At 35.7% G+C, this 19,973-nt stretch overlaps 1 protein-coding gene across 1 annotated transcript in view; it reads right to left on the bottom strand.

Moving 5' to 3' along the window:
* Positions 1–19,973, bottom strand: part of plxna4 (plexin A4) — a 270,146-nt gene that overhangs the window by 76,280 nt on the left and 173,893 nt on the right. Inside the window, exons 6-9 of the mRNA XM_038298573.1 lie at positions 9,792–9,915; positions 4,458–4,611; positions 2,141–2,240; positions 879–993 (exon numbers count right to left, since the gene is read on the bottom strand). Coding sequence (XP_038154501.1) covers positions 879–993; positions 2,141–2,240; positions 4,458–4,611; positions 9,792–9,915 — 493 coding nt within the window. The remainder of the gene's footprint in view (positions 1–878; positions 994–2,140; positions 2,241–4,457; positions 4,612–9,791; positions 9,916–19,973) is intronic.

Here is a 19,973-nt window from a genome sequence, read left to right as displayed (position 1 = left end):
AGGTACTTTGACTAAAAGGTGTTGCAATCTTTCTAATGCAACACTTCTTTTTACATGAAATCTAAAAATTTATATAGTGGTGTAGTTTTTGTCCACCACAGTCGATTTACTACACACAAGTCAAATTAGATTTGTAGACATTGTAAGCAACAAACATTAACCATATATGAATAATATCTGGTTCTGATAGCTCAGAAATTTTTCTGGATCTCAGGGCTACAGTAATGTATCATCTGGCTACCCTTCGGTACAGTGGCAGGCTTGTACACATGGGTCTGTTCTTGAGTGTCATAAAATGCATTTTCCAATTTTTTTAATTAGACATTTCTTTGGCCGAGAGAATTTGCAGCTCACACTCTCAATATCAAATAGGGGGTCAGGGTCTATCAAAAACATTTTAACAAGAAAGCCTACTTTTAATTGCTTGACCTATTGTAGGGGGCTAAAGCATCATGTAGTTTAACAGCAGGACGTCCGGCTAAGACTGTGTATTCTAATCTCTGCATGCAGGCACATTTATTGAGGAAACTTTAGGAAGGCCAGCTTAGTGAAATTTAGCATCTAGATTATGATTATATGTATAAAACAACATAACTGTTCGGATGTGATTATTAACATCAGTACCATTTGGGTTTCTCAGTGGTGCATCAACAAGTAACAACTCTGAAATGACTGCATATAAAAACCAGCAATAATGCCCACCCCCCACCTTCACCACATTTAACCTTCTTTTCTAAAAATACCAAAAATATGCAAATCACAGAAGCTTTTCAATTAACTCAGCTCTTTTAAAGTGTGGTATATAAAGTAAGCCTGCAGAATACATTTTCAACAAACACTTTAATTTAAAACCATTGCAGTTTGAGTTTTGCACTGACCTCAGGCTTTTTGACTCGGCCCTCCTGGAATGAACAAGTGCGAGGGTCATGGGTACAGTCATGTCGGTATTTACACCAGTGACATTGGTAGGGGCTGCTGACACAAGACAAACACCTGGGGGGAAAAAAAATAAAAATAAAAAAAATGGTAGGAGTGGAGAGGCAGGTTTTAGATCAGTAAGAAATGGTTGAAGGCAGATAAAAAGCTTAGTTAATCCAGCTACGGTCAGAAATGTACATGCAGTAATAAATATTTAATAAATACATTTGATTTTATCACAATTTCAAACAAAGTTTAGATTTCATTAAATCCAAGTATAAAAATCATGCATTAAAACCCAAGCCTGTACATACACCCCTAATAGTCCCTTTTCTTTTTTTTTTATTAACCAACTTGTTGGTGTGTGTCTGGTACTGATAAAGCAACCATCTTTAGCTAAGCTTTAACCATCTGACCAGAACTGTTGGTTAGGATGTTTTAAAAGCGGCAAAGGCTCATGTATAGTTGGTGAAGTCACAGAGCGGTTTTAAAATGAAGACTACTAAACTAAAGAGGTAAAGTCATGTTTTAAGGACTGTTATGCCATCAGTGGCACTACTGAACTGCAAAAGGCAGAAGGTACAGTATTACAAAAAACAGCTATGTAAGTAAGAAAACAATTAGTGATCCCAAACATTTGACCTTATTTAGAGACAGATATATGGACTATGCTTACAAATTGGATCATTGTAGGACACAAAATAAACTTAGAATTAACAGTTGTATTCATAATTAGGAAAGTCTTCACACTCACAGCGTGATATAAATCAGTCTGGATTAACTTATTTGGCATAGAACAATATCCACAATAAATTAACCCTGATTCACCTTATTCTTATTCCTGAAAATGCTGACATTGTAAATGTATTTCATGCTAAAAAACACATTTAAAAAACATTTTTAAAGCTGAAAATTAGTAACATGTACACAGAAGATGAATAGATGGAAAAAAATGGGGAAAAAAAAACAGAATCTTAGGAATGCCTGCTATTTCATCACATAAAGCGTTCAGAACTATAACAACAGGCCTGCAGGTAAGTTCGGATTTTTAAATGTCAAAAGAGGGAGAAGAAAGCTGTCTACAAATGCTACATTCTGAAATCCCTTTAGAAGAATGTTGTCATTCTGGAACTCTGAAATTGGTACAAGGGAAATGTAATAAAAGTCTGCTGCAGACTGTGATTGAAGTAGATTTGAAAGCCAGCAGCAGAGGTTTACTTACGACTTGTGAACGCTGCAGTTGTAGAAAACAAAACTGGTATTTGCAAAAGCCAGGCCCGTCTCCTTGGATTTGAGATAGAGCTGCACTATCTGGTGGTCACCTATAAAAAAAAGAAGGTGCTCAAAGGGCAATAAATTCCAATACTTCATACATATTCTTGTTTATCCATTTGTTTTTTGGTTATTAAAGAGGCAACATGTGTTAATCTTGTTGCATTGATAAAGAATATCTCTTAAAAGGCCAGAATTAAAGCTAAAACTCTATCAAGTCCTCTTTTTCATGCAGCTGTGCATGAAGTAAAAGTTGGTGCTTAGACATGTCCCTTGGGATGGGCAGTATTCCCTCTGAAATCTCTTTGAGGGTATCTTTGACAAGGTAAAAGAAAAACATGAAACAGCAGCCATGTGTATTTTTGTGTAAGTGTATCAACTGGCACCTCGTCTGTATTAGGTATGTCCTTTTGTCTGGCGCTAATGAAGGAGCTCATGTTTAATTCATCAACACATCTAACTGCTCATTCTCGTCACTACCTCTTTACCTCTCCCTCTCATTCCCACTATCTTTACCCACAGCTCTCTTCACTTCCTTCCACACTTTGACTCCCTGTCCCTCGTGTGCCTCCCTCCATCTCTAACAAGGAAGAATCATTCATCAATCAGAGTAAAGCACCGGTGACAACGGATCTGTCCTAATTAGGCCACCTAAATGTTACCTTGAAGCCTGCTAACACTCTCCATCCTTTCCCCTCTCCTCTTCTGCTTTGCACATTTTTCTCTTTTTTTACACCAAGCTTTCACTAATGTGTAATAGTAAAAACAGAAGATGAAAGATTGGAATTTATGAGACATTTTACTTTTGCTCCCCAACAGAAAAGAAAGTATAGATTTGCCCGTGTGGGCAGCAAACTAGGCGTGTGTGTCACAAGGTTTTGTTGTACATAGTTTCACATTGCACATCTATGTTTGCATTATCATAGCATTACCAGCTCTACATGTTGCTGACACTGCAAACGCTGAACAAATGTTTACAATTCCCAGAAGCACATTCAGTGTCAGATGCATCTCTATATGGCGCTGCCTATATGTGGTAGAACAAGTTTTCTTTTATTATTTTCTTTTTATAGCATCAGATTTTCATCTGGTTTTGTTTCCATGTCTACTAGTTGGATTAAATAGCAAAACAAAACATGAAGCTGGAAGCTTTACAGATTCCCCTATCAAATGTGACCCGTTTTGACCCATTACTAAAATCCTTTACCCAGCTTGTCTTTTAAATCAAATATCTTAACAGTTCAAACAATCTTACATTAAATGTATCAAATGTATTATGACTAAGCTGAACTAAGAATAATTTTACTTGGCGTTATTAAACAGAACAATGTTGGAAAGGAAACAAGACCTTCCTTTTTTGTGTAAGCTTAAGACTCTTTATGAAGACATGAGCTGTAAAATTCCTCAAAGGTAGGTTTGGCAACTGTGGGGACAAAATATTTCTTCACTGTTACATGTTTACAGGGATTACTACATGGCACCCATGTTGTTACCATCCAAGAACCTCCTAGAGGTGAAGAGAGTATATTGCTTTGGGTTTGCATGTACAACATAGACATTGGTCTTATCCATTTTAATCTATGTGATCCGAAAGTGAAACTAGATCTCTTCATGATAAACTTGCACGGCCCTAGGAATAATAATGGCTGAATGATGGGAGAAAGCATCAGACAGAAACTTCAAATATTAAGATTGGCATAATCTTTCTTTTTTTAAACTCTTTTACCGCTGGTTGAGTTGTGTCAAATGTTTTGTTTCCTTTAAAAAACTCAAACAATGCCAACATGTAATGGTTTCTTGGCAAATTGTATGATTTTCAGGGATCTTTAGGAGCATTTTATTACAGATTTATACAATGTGGTCAACCAGGGGGCACATCCTTCCCTCTGGGTATGATCCATGAGGGAAAAGTTAATAAATATCCTAATAGAATCAGTGAAGTTTATTTATTTAATGTGTCCTGAGGCACTGTTTGAAGGCTTGATGAGTTGTTAAGGGTAATGAAAAATTATCTATCTGGTTTTCCTCTGGTTTAGGATTGGCTGAACAGAAAATATCAACTTGATAGCAAGTACATTTTAATGATAGACAGGTATGTTGGTAGAACAGGGAAAACTGACTAGCTGTATATAATAACAACCTTAATTGTCCAGGTGCAACTCAATGGATTAGTTCATAAAACAAAAGCAAAAATACACTGAGAATGTCACATTATAAGGTAATGTGAGATCCCTGAATAAACATGCAACATTAATCCTTGTTCTTACCCTTGTCCACAATAATACGTGGCATCTCCTTTTCAGTTGGCGAGTAACACTTGATCCGGTTTCCTTCTACCAGGCCGTTCATCTCAGCCAGATCCTTGAATGTGCAGTTAACGCCTGCTGAAAGCTCTGGGACATTATGGGCTTCCAGCACCAACTGCAGAAAGAATGGAGGAAGCAGAACCATTAGAAATTAACAAGTAAAGCATTACTCTTCCTATCCTAACTAAGGAAGATTTATTATCAATAACATGGATACATGATATTTTGTGTTTTTGAACCATGTAACTCTTTTTTAACAAAAGAGAAAAGGATTCTGAATTTCAAGAAAACACTTCAATCATCCACTGAAAGAAACAAGTGGAAGAACATTATCCCATATGTGCCTGGAGTATGTGGGACAATTAACGGTTATATGAATCTGCAGATAGCTCTGCTGTTAAAAACAGCTATTTGGGATAATAATACTGTAGATAATCCTCAGACATTGTGCGTTGTAGTCAAGACCACACCAACCAAGACCAAGGAGTAGAGACGGAGACAAGGCTAAGACCTTTAGAGGCCAAGACCAAGACCTTATATGGTCTGTTCCCTAAATGTCTTGGTACCCCTTTGTACGGTTGTAATGGTCTTAACTACAAAATTACCACATAGAGAGCCGATTACAGAAAAGAAAATATATAAGCCTTCTGGAAGCCTTCTGGGAGAGAAGCAAATGTCTTCGCAAGATATTGCACACTATTCCCCCATTTTGCACATTGGCTCTTTTATGGTCGGAAAATTGGTTGGAACCAGTAATTTTCAGAATAACCAAAAGGACAATATATACTTTTTCTGGTGTGTAAAGATTTCCAAACAGCTAAATTGATCTTTTTCATGAGGGGAACGTTTAGTCATCTATTTAGGTACAGGGCATCCTACTGCATTGTATTTAGTTGGGTTTGATTTCATTGCTTGATGAGTAAGTTGGTGGCCTTAAGAGAAAACAGCAAATATTTGTAAACTATTTATTTAAGCACATATCTGGCATTTAGTAGGTCAAAAATACAGGGGGGGGCAAAATTATTTCAGATGAGTAGTGCTTATAGAAGAGGAGAAACAATCTACCAGGAAGATGGAGGGAACCAAATGAAGCAGTAAACCATTAGACATGGACTCACAAGCATACAGGTCAGTGGACTGTCACACACCAGAGCATTTTCCAGGAAATAAGAATGCAAATTTTTCATCATGTAAAAGATGCTGCATAAGCTCCTCTGGCACCTCAGGAAGAGTTGCCTTGGGTAAGGTAAGAAGAGAGGGAAAAAAGAAAATGTCCTTGAATAAAAGTAGAGGAAAGTGGGACAGGGTCAAGACCACACTATACATATTGATGGAAAATCCTCTCTGTAAAGAGGATTGTAGTTTAAACACTGATTCAGGTGTAGGTGGCAGTACACTCCCGATGCAACCCTGAAAGCTGTATCAGCGGCAGAGAAGGGCTGACCTATACTGTTTTTATATTGCTGTTTAATGAAAAGAAAGTAGCAACTGCTTAGCCATTTACAGAAAATCTCACATAAAATGAATTTCAAGCCCTGCCTCTGAAATTCTCTACCTATGACCCTTCTAGTAACTTGCTTGTATTTGCGTTTTCTCAAAGACGTAAACATGGGCAAACCCACAGTTGAATTCAATGCATTTGCAGTAGAAAGAAGCTGCCTTTCCACAGATGTCAAGACTTCAGTGAAAAAGCAAACAAAAACCTCCACTTAATATACATTTATGCACTACCTTATGTAGTTTGTAAAGCATTATATTAATATATAATGTATCTTTATTGAGCAAAATCAGAGTAAATATTACATCTAGAAAAAAAAAATCTAGGAGGCAGACCATAGGGAGGATATGTCCTTGTTTTTAATCAGGGATTCAAACGCTGTATCTTTCTAAACATATTTAATAACCCAAAGGTCAAGTTGTGGCCACAGCCAGTTTGGCTGAAACCTCTGCAGATCATTCAGCAGAATGGTAAATGTGTGCAGAAAGGTTAAACACTCAATAGCATTGCACAGCCTCCCATGAATATTATTAAACTGATGCAGAGGTACATTTCTGACAAACTGCTCACGTTTGACCTTCTGAAGAACGCAGATGAGAAAAGTCCTTCCTGGCTGATTGAAATATTGGTGGTCTAGAGGATTTAAAACCATTTCTAAAAGACCCAAAAGCTAAAGGGAAATGTGGAATTACAAATAATTCTGCTTATGGTTGGTAACGGTCAGATTTTGTCAAGTTGTGACCACAAATATTCATTATGTTCACAAAATTGTCATAGGTGTGTAGAGGTTTGAAATCTACCATATGTATTTAAAACAATTAATTCCATAACTGATCCTTCTATCTCTGTACTACTCCATGTGTCAAGCTTTTAATACTTAATGTGCTAACACTTTGTGTGTTTTATGTCTGTTTTCTTAAATCCTGATTTTGTTAAGGGATGTTGAGATATCCACAAAATTTACAAAATAATTGTCATGATCTGCCAATCTGGACTTATTCATTCTGCGTAAGTTTTCATTTTGAGTTCTCAGTTATGCTTCATTTTATTTTATTCTGTCTTGTAAAGATTTATATCCTTTTTGAATTGCTAATTCTTAGTAGCTGCTGTGACACTTTTTCTCTTAAGACTATAAAGTGGGCATCCCCAGAAAAAGATAGCTAAGTGGGGAAGAGCAAGTAGGACGGCCTTACGTAAACATATTATCAGACCACTTATTTAAATGATCCAACCGGAAAAAGAGCATCCAGAGTTTTTATTTTTATTTTTTTATTGTCATTATACTGTCATTAGTACAGAGCAACGAAATTAACTCTCTGCATTCCACTCTTGGTTCTGTCTCCCATACATTATCCTCCACTGCAGTTCTTCAGAGATTAATTCTCTTCATTCCTTTTTGTATGTTTCTCTCGAGCTTGTCTAGATTTGGTTTCTGAGCTACCAGGCAATTATTTCTGGATTTATATTTTTGTACCATCTACTTCACCATTAAAACTGCAAGAAACATCTCTGCCTCCTCTACTCTGCATTTTGGTCCACAACAACATCCACCAACCCTGACAATAACACATCTGTCGGCATACAAAAATTACTTGTAGTGAATGGCTGTGTAAAAACCGCTACACTATAAATAATTATACATTAAATATATAGATTTACCCAGAATAACAAACAGAGCCTTGTAAATATATAAATATCCTATAATAAAGTTTATAGGATATCTATAGGATATAAATATCCTATAAACATCTTTATGTTTTGTCATATTAGAAACACAAAGTTCAACTTTATTAGCGGTTTATGAGATGGAACAGAACACACTAGTAATTACAGTAGTTTTAGTACAAGGAAATGAAGGGAAATGAAATTAGTAAAATGGTATTTAACCCCTTGTTAGTGCCCTTTATTAAAATCTTGATTACCCCAGAAGTCAATTTAGAGTATATTATTATTATTTTACGTTTTTACAAATGATTTCTATCTGATTTTTTTTTTTTTTACAATGATCCAAAAATGTATTTTGTGAATTTGCTTTTAAACTTCTCTGGTTGAATAGATTGTTGAACCTTTTCTTACAACTGCATTTTCATTACTTTAAGGTCTATCATTTTTGTATCTAACAAAATACTTTTCTCTATTGTTTGCAAAACAGGTGAAGCTACATTGGATGAAGAAATGAAAAAGAGTTGTAGAGAGCAATTGTTTTGCAAGAGATTCTCAGTTGGCTTATATCTGGACTTTGAATAGGCCATTTTAACAAACCAACACAATCTAAACATTCTACTGGAGCAGGGTGGTTCTGCTGAAAGGTGAACTTTTGCCTTAGAGTAAGGTCTCCAGATGAACAAACAAGGTTTATTTTGTTATTATCTATCTTGCAAACAAAAAATGACCCATTTCCATGGATCCATGCAAAATAAAAGCCTTACTACAAGATGATGATAATACCTTCATGTTCCACGTACATGCACTCCAAAATAAATTTCCCAATTCAATTGCCTTTAAAACTAACCAATAGACTTTCTACCTGTTAATGCAATTTAATCTCATCTTGTTTAAAGGGTTGATATCATTACTAAACACACTTTTTAAAAGTTTATAAAATGTTTTAGTTTAGACAGAGTAAAACTGAATCAAGTATTCTCAATTCAGAGAAAAACTTGTTTTCAAAGACACATTATGCACTTCTGAACAGGCTGGACATTTTTTGTCAGCCTTTAAGGATTTGTTTTCTAAAATCCTGCTAAGAAATGTTTCCACTGAAAAGAATTAAAGTTTTGCTACACATAGCAATATTCCCCAACAGCCAGGAATCTGGCCTGCTAGCTGGTATTTTAGGGTCAAGCCTCCAGCCGATAAATGTGCTTTATTTAGCTGCCAGCACACATTAAAATACAGCTGAGCTAAACTGTATGCTGCTAATGATTGCAGCCATTCGTTTGAAGAGTATTTCAGCAGCTGGAGCTGGAAATTGTGAGGTCAGTCTTTAAAGGATTGGTGTTGGCAGACAGTAAAATGATACAAAGCAGCACTGGAAAGTTAACACCATGTAGTCGATAGTACTTAAAGCCTAATTACATTGTAGTACAAATGATGCTTGAGAGAGTGAAACTGTGAATCTGCCGGACAAGATCGTCTCACTCGCAACAGATTCAACCATCATCACAATTTACTGCAAGGTGGTGATGTTGAAAGCAGCACTTGTTTGTGGAGACACAGCCATGTCTGATGCATGATCCAAAAACCTTTCATAAATCCACAAAATATAAGGACATTTCTCTTTAGGCCAGACTCAAAACCCAGCCCCAATACTGGAGTTTTGGGTGTGGCTTTTTACACTCACATCTGTTCACCACTGGATCACCCTGGGGTTGACCAATGGCTTAGTCTTTTCAATTTTTATCCATTCTTGGATAGGTTGACTCATTCACTTTTCTTAGGCTTTTTTTAGGTTTAGTTGAACTTTTCTACGCAACAAATAAAGTTTAATATCTTTAAAATTCTGTTAAACTACAGTTTGTTTGTTTTTTGAGAAAAATACATAATGGCAGAGTTTACCAAGATATTTTTTTGCCTTGATTCTTGAATAACGAACAGCCCTCTCAACAGGAATCTACCACTGCATTGACTGATTCAGGCACAGAGAATCAGCATTATGTGTGTCATGACTGTTAAGTCTGTTGAATTTCTTTTATTCTATTAAACCGACCAATAAATCATGATGAAGAAATTTAATCTCTATCAAAAGCAGTGTTTGATCTGGTTAGTGATGTTGGACTAGATTTCCATCTACTCACCGTGACACTAAACTGGGACACTGATATGTTGTTTGGGTGTACACTGAGACGGACACACTGCTTAATATCTGATGCAAAGCGCCGAGGTTCTGATGAGCGCTCACATTTCTCCTTCCTGGCACACCTGAAAGACAAAAAAAGGAGAAGAGAAACGGGAGGGGGGGGTTTACTCTGGGATAAAAAATGGACATGCATCCAAATGCACATGGTAACATGATCAAGGCTTACTCTTTTCTACCTGTTGGCATCTGGGGAAAAAAGGAATGTCCCAACCCCTCTCAGACAGGTGCTATTGGAAACATTTATCATATTTCCTCTCTGGAAACATACCAGCTACAGTGGGTGGGAGCAGTTGCATTAAAACAAAGGTTGCTCTATATGTGGAAGTAGATCCAGCCCGTTGGGAAAGAGGTTTTCTCTGCTTTTGTGCTGCAACCTTAATGACTGGCATTCATGGGCAATGCCAAATGCAGGTGAAAAGGTAGACGCTAATGGGGGGTAGTATAGATTACCCAAGTTCCTTATACCAAACCAGGTGGCCTAATCCAGTCTGTTACAGTGGTTTGAGAAACAAAACATGGGACTGAAGCTTTATGCTGAAAGATGAATTTCAGACTCTGGCTCTTAAAGCAACCTCTTGTTAGGCTAAAAAGGGCATTTCCCATTTACACTGGAGGAAAACTACCATTCATTCTCACAACTTGATGGATGTTTGTTTCTAACCAGAATATTAGTGAAAGCATTTTTGTTGTTGTATTTTTGTGGAGTATTTATGTTTTGTGAGGAACCATCAATCTACAAATGTTCAACAAGATGCAGCAACTATTTCGTACCCAATTCCTCATGAACTTGTTGATGTTTAATCTCCTACCGATTTAGAGAAACCATATTATAGTAAAATAACTATTTGGAAAATCCCCAGAGTTCCTTTAAACTCAAAGGAATAAAAGAGGTCACAACAAATATACAGCTGATATCTGAGATACATTAACTTTTTCACCTGAAAGCATTTTCTAAATAGTAATAATTCTGAGGGTGGTGCAGTTTTAACGTGACAAAAGCATTATAAAGTCAAGAAGCCAACAAAGACAGACAGAAAGAAACCAAATAGATAAAATATAAATAAGAATAATCCGTGTGAGAAGGGAATGAGGCTGGAAGAGAGATGGAGGAAAAGGATGCAGTGGAAGAGAGAAAAAAGAGTTTAGATTTAAAGGAATACAGCTATTGTTGGCCGTCTCTGAAGCTTTACCCGCTAAGCCGGTTTCAGTAGGGGTTTAATCGCTTCAGGTTTCTTTGTGCTCCTATCACTGGTGTCTGTGCCTTTTCTTGTGCTGATTTAATAAGGCCACATCATATGAACAGCCTCAGGCAAACAAGTCAAATTTAAAAAAGCATAAATAAAGACATTCAACAATTACACAAGGAATAGATTCTTATTTTTTTTTATATATATATACCAGTGTTTGTTTAGATAGATTCAATTATGAAAGATTATGAAGATTCTGATTAAAACAATAAATCAGTTAAGCAACATTTAACCATCATAAGCATTTTGTTCTTCTACTGAAACTAATAAACAGTTTGAAATGGCAGTTAACCAAAATTAAATTCAAATTGCAATACTGTTTACCTTAACAGGTAAGGATTGGTTTGGTGTGAACTTGTACACTTTGTCAGGAAGGTGGAGGTCTAAAGAGTTTTAATTATGAGTGATAAGGAGTTCATAGTAGTGTTGCGCCAATGCCACTTTTTATGGCCCAATACAGATACCCGATAAGTGGCTGTGCAGTATCGGCCCATACCAATACCATCTGTTTGAAATTGATGTGTGTATATATATGAAGAACTGCATACTACTTGGATGTAAAATAATTGCCATCATAGCTTTGTCAAGCTGCTGCCTGCCTTTGTGAAGCAGGATAAAGACTAATACATAGTGAATCCAGTAGAACTTTTTATTGCCTACCTGGAATGGGTGACAATAGTTGAAGAAACGTATGGGTTTTAAAATGGTTTTGGTGCCCTATTTGTCAGTACTCGCTGATACCGTTACCACCATTTTAGTGCAGTATCAGGGCCCCGCCTGACACTGGTATTGGTACAACACTAGTTTATACACAATTCTTTCTTTCTAGTACATACTTACAGTATGCACATACAATGTATAATGTAGTTGATTCAGGTCTGCAGATCATTGAGTTGATATAAGGGCAAGTTAACAGAAAAACAAAGGGCGAGATTTTAGGCATTGAAAACTTTGGTGGCCAAGGGTGCAAAGAATCTACAAACAAAATAACTGCTGTGCACTTTAGCAAATACAAAAATTACTTCAAACACAAGAATTAAAATATCACATAAAACACATGCAAAGGAAAAACACAGCAAAAGAGAAATGCTATAACCACAGAAAAGTAAAGTCAAAATATGTTGCAAACACAAACGCACGTCAAATACATAGACCCGGTGGAAATAAACATGATGCTAACAAACGTACAGACTATGCGTACAAGGGAAATATGCCGCATGTACAGAGGCAAAAAACTATTTTATGTAAAGAAGAACTTCAATTATGGTTAATTGCAAAAGTTAATTGGAAAAGTAATTATCAATTTTTTCTCTGAGTTTTATTTTAAGCATGCAATCTCTCTGATAATCTGTTACAGATAATCTGATTTCTCTAATAATCTCTGTCTTTACCAAAAGTCTGCTCCCATATGAGCCAATTTACTACTTTAATTCTTTTTTTTTTGTTTGTGTTTTGTGAGTCTAAATTTTGAGTTTCCATGCCTTTTTTTGTGTTTGCGGCACATTTTCACCCCTTGGCCAGATTATATACATATCCAAGTCTTTATATTAGAATAGAATAAATGTGTAATCTTACTTAACTTTCAATAATTGGCGCACATGCAGATTATTAAGCTGCATGTCCTTATTGTGTTAGAATAAAATTTTTCTCTCAGTCAATGGCAACATTTAAGTTCCTGATTGTTTGTTTTTAATTCAATAGCACAGTAACTTTGTAGTAATTGCTAACTGTTAATTTAAATGTCTCCTCCATTTCAAAGTATAGTGAAGTTTTTTATAGTAAAAAATATCTGATATAATTATATTTGGATTCACCATAGAGTTGCTCAAGTTGCTCAATATAGCCAATCAGGTCTAGGGAATCCTCTGTTAGAGTCTAACTATAAATAACCAGAAACATATGGTGATGATGAAGAAAACAATTGCAAAAGAAAAAACATAACAGACTAAAATCTAAGCTTTTGATTTTACAATCTGTAAATAATAACTCACCCTAAGGCCACAATTTTGCAGCTTAATTAGAGTATTAATATGTTTTTAAATCTGAGACAAAAAGACCTAATGAGGTGTTCTCAGTAGAATAACACAAGTCATTGAATCATAACATTGTCTATCTACTCCCTATTTGAAAGGTTACTACTGTTTGGTTCAAATGCAAACACACAGTTGACATTTCAATGCTCTTCTAATAATTTTGCTTTAAGCAATCTTGTCTTAGATGAGAAGGAGTAAAAGCTCTAATTGCCTTTCTAATGAAGATCGCTGGGTTTTAACCTTGAAGCATCATTTTCATACTTTCATAGTCCCAGAATAAATTCGATAAACAATTTGATTTCTTGTCAGCTATCCAAAATGCCTTGCAACTCAATTTTTATGTTTGCTGACTGTGCATTAATTGTTAAATATATGAGAATTTTTTTCAGACTAGCTATTTTTTTTAAAGCCTAATACATATATTGACATTTTAAGAGAGACTGTAATGGCTGTTGCAGCTCTTGCTGTTTGAGATAAATTTAGAAAGTTATCTGGGGTTTGTGTTAACATGAGAAGGGTCCCTGGTCTTAGAAATCAGAATCAAAAAGTTGGAATATTTCCTTAATGTCTGACAGAGTAATGTTGAAGACCTAATAGTTTGACTAATGTGAGATAAGGCAAAGACTAATGTGAGGAATATGGGATGACGTCCCATGAAGCACTGTTCCTGAGGACCCGGCTTCACAGAGCAAAGCACAGCTAAAAATAGTTGTTACTTTTCCAAACATTCAAAGCTAAGCACCAAGTTAAACTGCACAACAGCATTTTTGCATTTATTACATATAACATTTAAATATGCAAACAGCTAAATTATTGATTAATCAAAACAAACTATAACAAAGCAGCAATTAGCATAGCAATTAAACATGTTACTACAGCTCCACCCCTCTAATGCCCGTTTTTTCCCCCAGCTTTTGGATGCACCCCTACAGTACACCAGCACACCTGAATTAAATTGATGGTTAATGACCAGTCCATTTAAAACTTGCTGATAATTCACCATTATGGTTACTCAATTTATTTCAAATGTATATATGCCTAATTATAAAAAACATTCTACTGTTAAAGCTTTACGCAGTTTAATTTAGTAGAAGGCTATTACCACAACAGAACACTAGATAATCATTCAATATTACCATCTACAGACCCTAAAAGAAATAAATGTGGACCTTTTCTAAAATATATAACACCTCCCTTTGCAAACATCCCTCAGAAAACTGCTTTAGAAATCATTTCAAAGCAATTTGGAAAAACAAATGACAGCCATAAAAAAGCCTGTCTTTTTTGTCCACCATGTCTCCATTTGGTTCCTAAATGCTGCTGTCTGAATGATGCCGTCAATGATGCATTGTTAAAGAGCAAGCTAAACGGATTAGATCGACTCTGAATAAAAAAACTCTGAGCTCTTTTGTTCCTTTTTTTTTTAAAGGTGATGATTAGAGAATCTTACAGAAGAGGAAAAGAAAATATTCAGTCATTGCAACAGATAAGCCTGTCAAAGAAACAAAAACATTCTGATATTTACTTTAACACAGACCAGAAAAAAAACTTGGCTTCAGTTTGTAAAGTGTATCAACAGCTGCCATCAAAATTAAATGCTTAGCATATACTGTTAAACTTCCCTGATTTTACACAAAACTTCAGTATCCATTAGAAGGCATTTGCACAGCTCAGGAGGAGTGGAGGAAAAGATTTTACTAAACAGAGAGCAGCAGTATCTGGCCAGGCGAGGCTTCAGGTGTAATGCATACCTAATGAAAGGCTTGGAGAAGGTCAAACAGGCTGTGAAATGAAAGCTATTAAATTCCCACAAAGCTTTGGTCCAGCCATCCCAAGCTCTATCAAATACCTGTGTCAGGGAAATGTGCACAAATATATGGGACCATACACACATGTCCATCAACTTGTGCAGTTGATGCTTGAAGACAGTCTATGTGAAAGTAAAGCAGATTATTTTAGTGTAAAGAATTACTGATAAAATAAAAGAAAAAATATTTAATCATGCAGAGGTGGCAAGGACTTAGAAAAGTAAAAGACTGTATTTTCAGAGGAGTTATATAATATATATTTAATCTAATAACACAATACAAAGCTACATTTCGAACTGCACATGTGAAATTTTCCAATCTGCAGACACCTAAGTACACATCCTACTATCATTAAGCAGAGTTATCCACAGAGCATGCTGGAATTTGCATTAAGGAAGTAGTGGAGGAGTCATTACGCGGCCCACTGGCCATGACCCTGTTTCTCTAGTTTGTGTGGACACATGCTAAGACTCACAAATCAACCGTCTCTTCCTCATAAAACCTGTCTCTAGTAGCAACCATGCCTACGGGCAGAGAAACTACACACTGGCACTTCCCAGCTGCAGAAATCTCTTATACAACTCATGCCAGAAACCAAGCGGTGTTGAAAAAAATACTTCAGTTGAAGATTTGTACTTTTTTTATAAAACTCCCCATTAATGTGTGTTCAAAGAAATCATCTATATTTTTAAGACAACATACTCATTATTTGGACAAAACTTGTTATTTAAATGCTTTACTTTTTCTAAAAGCAAAATTTTTGACACATAGTGAATACATCAAAGCTTTAAAAAAATTATATAGAAATATATAGCTAGCAAAATAGTGAAATATTGCAAAAAGCTACATTTCAAAAATACAAAATAGTTTTGAACATATTAGGAATTATTTTGACGAGTTTAATGATAAAAAATAACAATTGAAATATATTTTAGTGGAAGCGTGTTCACATTTAAATGAAATAAAAAATTTTATTCCTTCCATCAAATTTAAAAAGTCGCTAACAATTAAATATATATATATATATATATATATATATGATTTCAATAGAATACAGAAAAATTTGTAAAATGTCTTCACATCAGTAGGTAAAAGGGTTTCCATTTAAGGAAGCATTGACTTTGCAGCAGTAGATTACTGTGATAAAATTTAAAAAGTTAGTTTGCCTTTTTGCAAACATCACAAGAAATTTCACAACCAACCAGGGATTTAAAAGTACAAACAAGATAGATAAAGTCTTATCTGAATAAAAATGTCTTTAGTTATTCCTTAAAATAGTCAATGGAGTCTGCAGTGTAGAGACGCTGTTCAGGGTTTTAAAGCAGGTATGCGTTACTAGAAACTGCGTTTGACTCCAAAACCTCTGAGTCCGAGATGGAGTTAGAGGGTGAAAAAGGTCCAGAATGCATTTAGGGGCCTGGAGACAAAGTGCCCTAAAGGTTAAAACCAAGATTTTAAATTAACTTCTCAAGTGCAGAGGGAGGCAGTGCAAGGACAGGAACTACTATATGTGATTATCTGCTGGAAGTATTTTTCTGCAAGGAGGTAAAAAATATGTTGCATGATTTTATTTATTAAGGGGGAAAAGTGGAAAAAAGTGGAAACAACCAAGGCCTGAACAAAAACATACAGTAACTCCCACATTTTTAGCCATGTATTATTTAGAATGTTCAATGTTTAAAATTAAAAAGTTGAATAGAACTTGTCTGACAGATGAGCTAAAATTTCTCAAAAAAGCACAGCTTAAACTATTAGTTTAAAGAGCATGAAGAAGTAGATTACAAAGAAGCTAGCTTTATAGTCCAGAAAAGGTTACTAAGTATCTCTCAGACAAGAATGAAATACAAAAAAAAGGATATCACACAGGGACGGAACATGAAAACAATTACAGGTGCTGGTCATAAAATTAGAATATCATGAAAAAGTAGATTGATTTCAGTAATTCCATTTAAAAAGTGAAACTTGTATATTATATTCATACATTACATACAAACTCATATATTTCAGATGTTTATTTTGTTTAATTTTGATGATTACAAATGACAACAAATGAAAATCTCAAATTCATCATATCAGAAAATTAGAATATTACTGAAGACCAATAAAAACAAAGGATTTATAGAAATGTTGGCCAACTGAAAAGTATGAACATGAAAAGTATGAGCATGTACAGCACTCAGTATTTAGTTGGGCCTCCTTTGGCCTGTATTACTGCAGCAATGCGGCGTGGCATGGAGTCGATCAGTCTGTGGCACTGCTCAGGTGTTATGATAGCCCAGGTTGCTCTAATAGTGGCTTTTAGCTCTTCTGAATTGTTGGGTCTGGTGTATTGCATCTTCTTCTTCACAATACCCCATAGATTTTCTATGGGGTTAAGGTCAGGAGAGTTTGCTGGCCAATTAAGAACAGGGATACCATGGTCCTTCAACCAGGTACTGGTAGCTTTGGCACTGTGTGCAGGTGCCAAGTCCTGTTGGAAAATGAAATCTGCATCTCCAAAAAGTTGGTCAGCTGCAGGAAGCATGAAGTGCTCTAAAACTTCCTGGTATGTGGCTGCGTTGACCCTGGACCTCAGAAAACACAATGGACCAACACCAGCAGATGACATGGCACCCCAAACCATCACTGACTGTGAAAACTTTACACTGGACTTCAAGCAACGTGGATGAAGTGCCTCTCTTCTTTTCCTCCAGACTCTGGGACCTTGATTTCCAAAGGAAATGCAAAATTTACTTTCATCAGAGAACATGACTTTGGACCACTCACCAGCAGTCCAGTCCTGTTTCTCTTTAGCCCAGGCAAGACGCTTGTGACGCTGTCTGTGGTTCAAGAGTGGCTTGACACAAGGAATGCGACAGCAGAAACCCATGTCTTTCATACGTCTGTGTGTGGTGGTTCTTGAAGCACTCACTCCAGCTGCAGTCCACTCTTTGTGAATCTCCCCCACATTTTTGAATGGGTTTTGTTTCACAATCCTCTCCAGGGTGCGGTTATCTCTCTTGCTTGTACACTTTTTTCGACCACATCTTTTCCTTCCCTTCGCCTCTCTATTAATGTGCTTGGACACTGAGCTCTGTGAACAGCCAGCCTCTTTAGCGATGACCTTTTGTGTCTTGCCCTCCTTGTGCAAGGTGTCGATGGTCGTCTTTTGGACAACTGTCAAGTCAGCAGTCTTCCCCATGATTGTGTAGCCTATAGAACTAGACTGAAAGACCATTTAAAGGCTTTTGCAGGTGGTTTGAGTTAATTAGCTGATTAGAGTGTGGCACCAGGGGCCATCAATTTTGAACCTTTTCACAATATTCTAATTTTCTGATATGATGAATTTGAGATTTTCATTTGTTGTCATTTGTAATCATCAAAATTAAACAAAATAAACATCTGAAATATATGAGTTTGTATGTAATGTATGAATATAATATACAAGTTTCACTTTTTAAATGGAATTACTGAAATCAATCTACTTTTTCATGATATTCTAATTTTATGACCAGCACCTGTACACATCAAAGACGTTGCAAAAAACCCAAAAGAGGATCTAAAAACTTCTCTAATTGTCATGATACCCTATTCAAAATAGACAAAAGCCATTGTTACAATTATTATCATCAAATATTTAGAAAACTTTTGAAGGAAGTAAATACATCAACTTCCTCCTGTTAAACAGAAATGGGGGAGCCTGAGTTCTCTTTATCTGCTCTTTGCTATTATATTGCCACCATTGGAGACAGTCAACAACAGCCATGTTCACATGCAAAAACTCAGATATAAATGGGTTTGGAATGAAAAACAAGCAAAAAACCAAAACCAAAAAAATAGAATAGAAAATTGCTAATAGTTTGAAATCAAATAATCGGATCAGGATGTGCATTTACTTCAACCAGGTTCTATTTACTGTAGAATAAAAAAAACTTGTAGGGAGCTGTCATATTGCCCTAAACAACTGCAGAGCAAGTGTTGTACTCTGCCTGTGCAGAAAAAGGAACCAAAAAAAAACAAAACAACACAGCATGGACCCACACCAGGTTCTGATAGTAGTGGAGACCGTTACTCTTCCTGTGTTTCAGGATCAGGGAGCAGGAGGAAATTAACATCCGTCCAACACTGAAAAAAATAATGCAACCACATTTGGCATTTACTTTATCATATTTGGTTACTTTAACACAATTGTTGTCCTACCCTGCTAAAATTAGACAATTATGTTAAAGTAACTAAATATGATTAAGTAAATCCCAAAAATGAAGCATTGTTTTTTTCAGTGAAAATGTTTGCTGCCTAGTGCTGCTGTCTGAGCAGAGACAAGACCCCCCCCCCCCCCCTCAAAAAAGAAAACACAAGATCGAACAAGACTTTAGAAGGACGCTTTAAACACTAATGATCGACATAAGCTATCCCCTGGAGTTCAATTTCATTCTGATTTAGCCTAATTGATCACAATCTTTCGACTGACCCATTTATATGATGCAGTTTGATACCAATGGGGATTTTCCTCCAAAAAACGTATATTCAAAATTTATCCCAACAAATCATATATATATATATATATATATATATATAATTTGTACCATCAAGTCCTTGTAAGTGCAAACCTACTTGACAATAAACTTGATTCCAATTCCTTTGAGTCCATTTGGAGCCATGAAAACAAGTCAGCACTAATAGTTTATTTCCCCTGCTTTTCCTCAGTCATCAGAAATACACCTACAGCCACCTTAACATCTAGGAAGTGTTATGCACAAAAGCAATTATTATTAATATTAATATATATATATATATATATATATATATATATATATATATATATATATATATATATATATATATATTTTTTTTTTTTTTTTTTTTTTTTTTACTATTTTTTCAAACAACAAATCATCTTCAAGCTATAAACTGGCGAAGTCAGTCAGATGGGAGGGCAGGCTTAAGACCAGGCACATGGGTCATTTCATCCTGAGGAGTAAGTTTAAAAATGACTGCATACTGTTGCATACCAGCCATTTAAAGCACTGGTTGTTAACACTGTTACCATGCA

This window comes from Cyprinodon tularosa, unplaced genomic scaffold (assembly GCF_016077235.1).
Source record: "Cyprinodon tularosa strain WSP-4 unplaced genomic scaffold, ASM1607723v1 ctg111, whole genome shotgun sequence".
Taxonomy (NCBI): domain Eukaryota; kingdom Metazoa; phylum Chordata; class Actinopteri; order Cyprinodontiformes; family Cyprinodontidae; genus Cyprinodon; species Cyprinodon tularosa.
The sequence above is the reverse complement of the archived record's forward strand: the minus strand, read 5'-3'. Positions and strand labels throughout refer to the sequence as shown.